This window comes from Larimichthys crocea, chromosome XX (genome assembly GCF_000972845.2).
Source record: "Larimichthys crocea isolate SSNF chromosome XX, L_crocea_2.0, whole genome shotgun sequence".
Classification (NCBI taxonomy): domain Eukaryota; kingdom Metazoa; phylum Chordata; class Actinopteri; family Sciaenidae; genus Larimichthys; species Larimichthys crocea.
Genome location: NC_040030.1, coordinates 10,002,202 through 10,010,217, shown reverse-complemented (window position 1 = coordinate 10,010,217; position 8,016 = coordinate 10,002,202). Strand labels below are relative to the sequence as shown.

Below are 8,016 nucleotides of genomic sequence, written 5' to 3'. Positions count from 1 at the left end.
TTACTTATAATTAGGTGATTTGCAGCAATCTGCCACAAGGACTCTGTCAATCTGTCAGCATGATCCTCCTCCTGTTAGAACCGCCTCAGAGACAATTACTCTGGGCTCCTCCTAATTAGAAACTCATTGAAATTTATGAATGCCTGTTATGAATTATTGAGCTCTGTTTCCTGAGAGGGATGCCATTAGGGAAGTTTAAGCAACTGAAATTTCTTACAGTTCCTTTCATCTGTGCTTTGTCCACGTTCGGTTGAAATATGAGAAGGTATGTGTCTCCCTCTGGTGTTGATAAAGGGGGAAATGGACATTTGCAGTGGTGAGTGCAGGAGGTGCAGTTAAAAAGATGACACATGACAGGCTGTGTGACAAAAAACAAACACAGAGAAGCATTTTTATACTTTATTATGATTTTTTTAATGCCTGTGATGGATGTGTACACCTTAGCCCTTGTTACAGTGGCTCCATTTCCCATTTTTTGAGTTACAATATCCAATTATAGGTGATTTTGTCATGCGCAGACACATTAACAGCTTGTCCTGAATAATAAATGAGCCGAGGCTTTAATCTATTACATCAGACTACAATGTTCATGATGACAATGTGGACTTTGAGATGTACTTTCATGTTGGATTTTGAACATCTTGTGAAAGCCGAGACACTTGCGTGGTTTCTCTCCGGTGTGTTCTGGCGTCTTCCGGGTGAACAAACAATGTGACGCTGCCTCAGGTTTTTTTCTCTGAGACTGGATCACATCCTCTTTCGATGGCTCCTCGTTTCTCCTCGCATCCAGATGTTCCTTCACTTAAAGCCACCAAGCTTTCTGCAGCATCTGGGCGGCTGGAAGGAAGCTTCAACGGCTGTTTCTGCATTTAACAGGGAAGAATTCACTTAGTTATGTGCTTTCATGAAAGAAAGAATAATCAGGACAGTTTTGATTAATGTTTTTTGTCATTTTAAGCCAAAATGACAGATGTTCGCCTGTTCCAGGTTCTTAAAAGTTTAGAGAGATAACTCCCATTCTTTGTTTTGTGTCGAAGAAAATTTAATATCATATCATTTTTTTGCACTGTTGGCAGCATCATCACAATGACATTTAATAGACAGAGCAGTTGACTTGTTGATTAATCAAAAAGAATCTAATTAAAATAACTGTCGGTTGTAGCCTCTTGATGTGTACAACTTTACAGACAAGTACTTTTCTGATTTCCCTCAGGGTAAGTGAGGAGCTCATGTTGAAATCTGAGTTACGACCTGCGCAGTTCACATCAACACACAAGTCAGAACTGCGAAACTTGTTTTTCTCCCAAAGGTTTCATTATATTTAACTTAGCACCAAACAAACATGGTTGCTTTGCTTCAGTCAGAGTCAGTCGTTCAAAGAAATACAACTCCAACTTTAATGGATCACTTTAACCTCACATGACACACACACAGATGCACAAACTCCTTGCATTATGTGATTATGTGAACATGAATTTTTCCCATCTACATGGGCAGCATTAGAGTATTTAGAGCTTTAGCTTTAATAACAGTATCCTCAGAGTTCAGAACAGATAGATTGATATTACTAACTACTCAAAGCCATTAAAACAGGTAAAACATTGTGTTTTTTCACATAGAACCTTCATCCAAACCGTTTTTCCCAGCACAAGACAAACACAGTGACTATGATGCATCTGTCTGGAAGAGTGTCTTGACTGAAGAATGATTTTTTTTTCCGGTGCATATTTTGAATTTCGATCTCTTCTTTCTTCTTCAGTTTGAGAAAGGAAATGAAAAGATACAGTCCTGTATTTAAAAACAACTCAGTATAAGTCTGCTTAAATTCTCCTCTAAGGTCTTTCTGACCACTGTTTGTGTAACTTGTGATTATTTTGTTGTGTTCTCCAGAATAGTAGAGATGCTCACCACCATCACTTGAAATGAGCAGTGACAGCACACTGTCCTGCAGCCGAAAAAGCGATGGTGCAATTGTATCGGAGCTGTCATCAGTCTCTCCATCATCTTCACAGTTGTCCTCTGCAGTACAGTTGTTTCCTCGCTTTGGCATGGTCTGTTCTTTTTTTTCACACTGATTCCTCCCTGATGTATTTGTTCCCATCCATCACATGTCTATATATATATCACTCTGATACATGTGAGTGTAAACAGGACAGTGTCTGACATGGAGAATTGTCTTAATGAAGAGGAAATATTAGTATCTAAGTATATAAGACATCAGAAACTATTTTTTTTCTATTAGTAACGTGAGGATGTTAAATCTCTCTAGTAAGGATCACAGAATAACTCAGTATGAGGGAACATATGGAGGTTATCCAGGGTCAAGCATATGTCCTGAGGTCACTGTAGGGTTAGTGTTGAATTTTAGATTTAGATTAATCACTCCCTAGACACGAAAGATAGGTACATAACGTAGAAGCATCTACAGAGTCAGATAGAGTCGGACGACTAAGTGTAGACATATGTTCTTGTTTGTAGACTATTGAATATTTAGAGACACAGAGTAGTTGTGGTACTGTCAAGAGGGCATATAGACGAGCCAGAGAGGACAGCTTCTTCAGAATTGAGGTAGTATCATGTCATGACGCGTATTGGTAAATCGTCCATTCTCCGTGATCAAGCCAAGACATCTTGGACTCCTGTAGACTTTCCCTTTAATGACTGAACAGACCATGATGAATAAAATTCTGGTTTGTTTCTGGTTCAGGAACATCCATCCATTAATGACCCCGATTTCTCCTTACTCCTCCATCTACCTACCCTTCCCTCATCCGTCCTATCATGATCGTAGTTCTCCCTTATCCACAACGTACAATAAACATGTCTAGATTTAAATTCATACTGGTGTGATCTTTGTCGATGAATTAGTTATACCTAATGTAGGTATAGATTAAGCCTTTAAAATCAAGGGTAATGAGATAATATCCAAATTAAAGGTTGTAATTGAGGGTTGAGTTCAATGACGGGGGAGTGGAATATAGTAGAGACAGAAAATACACTCCAATAACCTGTGGAATTTCTCCTTGCTTTATTCAGCAATGTTCAAACTTTGAAGTAAACTTCACAAGATATACAAAAAATATTCCTATGCACAAAATAACAGAAATGGTTACTTGTGTATGCATTTATAGTGGATCCAAACCCAGTGTGCTATCAGTGTACAGTGGAAGGGGCAAAAGGTTTTAGTGTGCAGACCTCGTAAACTTAAATATGATGGGACTTGTTGAGACGCCGTACACAATCTGAAGATTGAACGTCTGTTACTATACAACTCGACACATGCAAATATAATCGCAAACTGTTCAAACCTTCAATGTTCCACGTCTCAGAGAGCAGGTCCACGCTGAAAAGATCACTCTGTAGGGGCTTTCTCTTGTCTCGTCGTCCTGTGACTTCGCATATGTATTTTCAGGTTGTGTGAGGAGTAAAATCTTTTCTCGCACACGACACATTTATAAGGTCTTTCTCCGGTGTGAATCCGATTGTGTGTAATAAGAGCAGACTGTATACGGAAGTGCTTACCACAGTGGGGGCAACCAAACGGACGCTCGCCTGTGTGAATTCGCTGATGGACTTTAAGCCTTTGCAGTGTAATGTATTTTGCCCCGCAGTCCTTGCAGTGATAGGGTCTTTCGCCCGTGTGCAATCGTGTATGGACCAGAAAGGCGCTCGAGTTGGAAAAGGCTTTTCCGCATTCACTACACAGGTACGGTTTCTCCCCATTGTGCACTCTGATGTGCTGCGTCAGCGAGTACGGCTGGTCAAATTTCTTATCACAAAACTTACAGGCATACGGACGTTCCCCGGTGTGGACTCGCAAATGAGTTTTCAGCACTTTTGGACACGGAAGCCCCTTGCCGCAGTAGGAACAAACGTACGGCTTCACTTCAGTGTGAGCTTGAAGGTGTTGCTCCAGACGGCGCTTCGTCTGGAAGGTCTTCTCACATTTGTCACAGCGGTGCAGCTGCTTGAACGTCGGATGTTTGGCTCTTAGGTGACGACTTAACATTATTGGTTTCCAAAAACTTTTGTGACACACAGGACACGTGTATTTTTCAGTTTCATCCACAATGGAACGCAAGTTTAGCTTCATCTCTCCTTCGCTACGACTCTCCTGGACTCTGGTGCTGTCCACAGCAGGCTGCTCTGAGATTTGACCCAAAAGTATGACTTGTGTGTAAGTGCTTTGAGGGACTAAGCTGCTGGCATGATCTACAGGGGGAAAAAAAACACAGAAAAAAAAATGTTTAGGTCTTTTTAGCATGTTTTTTAAACTTTTAAAAGGTAATTAGCAGCTGGCAATACAGTAAGTTATCTCATAAATTTAACATGCTCACTGCTGTTACCTTCCACAGCAGCTTCTTTAGTGTATAGAGATGACGTGTGTCGTGATGGCCCGCTCTCCTGAAACTGCGAGTTTGATGGATTGGGTTCAGTGGAACTGTCATCGGTCTCTTCATCACTGCTGTCTCCACCTTTTTCATCTTTTACACTCACAATGTGACCTTCTGATGCCACTAACGTCTGTTTAGATGCTAGAGTGGACAGGATGGTGTCTGACATGAAGGAGAATTCACCTGCAACAGGAAACCTTCATGTTAGAGGCAGAATTTGATATCAAGAGTGGTGTTTATTGCCACTAATAGATACTAACGAATCAAATCTCGTCATTTTTGTGCAGGATTTAACTCTATATCCAACATTTATTATAAGAAATAGGTATTAACCAAAGCATTAAAAAGGTGCCATGTGGAATTTTCTTGTAAACAAACAAAAGTTTACATTAAGCATTACCAACCAAACCACATTGTGTGCATCCCTGAGCTCTAAGAAATGTATTACTGCATTGACAATTACAAAATCCAGCATTGTTTACACCCATGTATACTTATTAGCAGTTCTTCCCTGCCTCTGCTATTTTACTTCTGCATCACAGTCGCCTGTTGATCAGTGGCATAGCATCTGAGCATGCGCATCTTCATGCACAACACAAACAAAACAGCTAATGCCAAATGTAAACAGGTCTTTACTTTGAATCAGCTTTTTTCGCTGCTTTTGATCCTGCAGGATTTTCCTCAGATCGGATTCATCAGAGATGAACTCGTCAAACTGGTAGTCGGTGGAAGACAGGTCAAACACGGAGGACACCTAGAAAAGTGGGAATTGATAGTACAGAAACTATAAACACAAGTTTGGTCATAAAGTGACTAGACATAACTCAGTGCTGCTTACCTTTGAGAAACTTGGTACTGGGAGAAACTCTTCCAGTCTGTATAAGAACTCCCACATCAGGATCTGCAGCATTGTGTCATAACAGCCTCCGTACAGTGCAGGAAACACATCCTTACACAGGAATAATAGCATAAATGCAGGGTGTTACATCCTTATTAGGAAAAAAAAAATACATCAACAAACCCGAACAGCTTCAATACAGATGGACACAAACCAAAATATATCTGAGGGAGAATTCACCTTGAGAAATTTATCCTTTTCATATTTGTCACCGAGCAACATCTGAACCAGCTCCACGAATGTCGCCTTAGATATGTCCACCTCTCCATCGTCTTGATCCTGCCATTAAGCCGAGGAGGTTTGTTTTAACACCTTCATCATCAGATTTTCCGTTCAAGCGCCGCCCTTATCACCAATAATAAAAACACAGTTAATTCCAATATGTCCTTACCTTTTCGTCCTCAAAGGTTGTCGCACTCTTTTGGAAGATATCCAAGTGTTCCTTAATGGTTTTACAGTCGGGATCCTCCTGCTTTAAAAACTCTAAAATGCTCTGAAAAACACAACAAACACTATTTATACATACATATATAAGATAGATACGCACCCATACAACAAAATACCAAATGAACACACAACACACTCACCCGAGCCCTCAGTCCCAGGATGAGCTGAGTCCTCTGCTTGTAGTTCAGAAGCTCTGGGACGATCTCAGTCACCAACGTGATGAACTCAGCCAGTTTGTCATACTGGTATACATTTCTCTCCAGGGCCACCTGCCACATGCAGGCTGACATCAGCCTCAGTGGAGGAACCAGGAGGCGCAGGGATGACAGAGGAAGGTGAGGATCTTGACAGAGGATGCAAGCAGAAACAAAGTAGAAAAAAAGTTGCATCAACATGCAAACATACAAAAGTTTGGGGGGTCATGTTTTCCATGAAAAGATACAACGCGACATCAACACGTTTGTATGTTCGAGTTTGTCTGACACATCGACCTAAATGTAACACAAGTATTAATAAAGCCTGTAAATAAATTGTTGGCTTGTCCTCTCATGTAAGCAATAAACAGTGTTCATTAGCTTTTCTGACCAAACAATTATAATCTCATGTATTATTTGATTCAGACTCAGGAGCACCTTCAGCCAGAGACTGCTGGCTCCACAGAGAGACACACAAGAAGTCTTTCCTACCTGTGAGCATCAGTCTGTACAACTCAAAATATCAGACACTCCAAGTCAAGTCCAGTCCAGTAGCTACCGAACTGGCTTGTGCAATACAGGAGTGAAATCTGCCACACTTTAACAATCAGTGTATTCTCTGTACAGTCTCTCAAAGACTAAATTCTTCATATGGTTTTAGATTTACATAATGCATTGTTCACTGTTACTGTTTTTTTTTTTGTTTTGTTTTTTACTGTTACTGGTTTTATTTAACTGTTATTTATACATGTTTATATAGTGTTAAAATAGGATATCATATAGGTGTATAAGGTTAAAGTTTTGTGTTAGAGTTTTTTTTTTTTTGCTATTACTTACTATCTCACCTTTTGGGAGCTGCTGTAACAAAAATAAAGTAAAATAAAGTATTTCTGATTTTGCAGTTCAGCATTGTGCTGCAGGTTTGTGCACAAACAAACTCATGTTACACAAAGTTTGTGCACTTTAGGTATCACAGACCTGTTTTAACATCCCAGAGAGACTGAAGAAAGCTGATGTCTGTCTATATGACACCAGTGCAGTTAATAATTAGAGTTTGTAATTATGACTTTGAAGACAGACAGACTGCTGGTTGGAGCATCTTTTGAAAAAATCCCATTTTATTTCCATGAACAACAGAGAAGATAAGCACAGGCGGTTTGTGAAAGGATGACTGTAACCTTTAGCCTTTAGCCGACCAACAGGAGCCGCTGTTTGTTTGTGAACAGGTCAGCTGAGCCTCACATATCTATAGATATACAACTACCTCCATCACAGCATGAGTAGAAGCACAAAGAGTCAAACGTACCTCGATATCTGGCCATTTTTAGGAGCGCCCAGGATAGTTAGCTGAGCTTATTTGCGACTTATTGCAACTATAGGAAGTTGGCAGCCCAGTGTGGTCGATAGTTTTATTGTTGGAAGACTACACGTGCATTTGTAGATGATGTTTCATATTATTGCCAATGTAAACACTGTCAGAGGGAAGTGTAGCCTAGCTTAACTTGCCTCCCGCCAGCACCAGCATTGAAACATCCGGTTCACGTCCTTCAAAATAAAAGGTGCTAGCGCTTACAACATTTTTTAATTAGGCAAAATTCTCCTGCTGCCCTGTTCCAAATCACTTCAACAAATGTTAGTTTGCTCTTTCTTTTAGTGGGTACTTAACCAATCACAGTACAGTGAGACCCTGTTGTTAAAATAATGACATTCAAAGTGTCCGGTTTTCTTCTGAAAGCGTGAGACGCATGGCGGAAGTCGTGTGGTTGTCATGGAAGCACAGGTAGAGCACCTGTGCTTCCACGGTTTCTGGTTTTCAATATAAAACGTAATCTAAAGAGCTAAACAATTAATCTTTTCTGTCTATGGTCGTTGTAAAAATCTGATTTGGAATTTGTTCGATTGTTTGTCTCATGTGTGGTGTGTTTTATGTAACAGTTTGTATGAAACGTTGCGTTGAATTTAATAATTTACAAAATACCACCTTACCTGTGTGCTGAGCATACAGTTGAGCCCGTGGGGATAATTTGGAGGTTTAATAAGTGATATAAAGTGTCAGAGCAGAAACAACAACAAGATTAAGAAT

The 8,016-nt window shown here is 40.1% G+C and overlaps 1 protein-coding gene across 2 annotated transcripts; it reads right to left on the bottom strand.

The window, feature by feature from the left end:
- Positions 1–2,969: 2,969 nt before the first annotated feature.
- LOC104932115 (zinc finger protein 260) lies at positions 2,970–7,450 on the bottom strand. Of its 2 annotated transcripts, none has more exons than XM_027291872.1 (8): positions 7,240–7,450; positions 5,880–6,082; positions 5,684–5,785; positions 5,473–5,571; positions 5,233–5,343; positions 5,031–5,148; positions 4,347–4,577; positions 2,970–4,212 (listed from the first exon to the last, which is right to left on the bottom strand). In XM_027291872.1, exons 1-8 carry the CDS (start codon positions 7,253–7,255, stop codon positions 3,353–3,355), a joined length of 1,740 nt encoding a protein of 579 aa, XP_027147673.1. In that variant the 5' UTR covers positions 7,256–7,450; the 3' UTR covers positions 2,970–3,352. The 2 variants fall into 2 exon arrangements, with proteins under 2 accessions (XP_027147673.1, XP_019119618.2); XM_019264073.2 differs by having other exon boundaries at positions 2,972–4,212; positions 4,338–4,577.
- Positions 7,451–8,016: the final 566 nt, after the last annotated feature.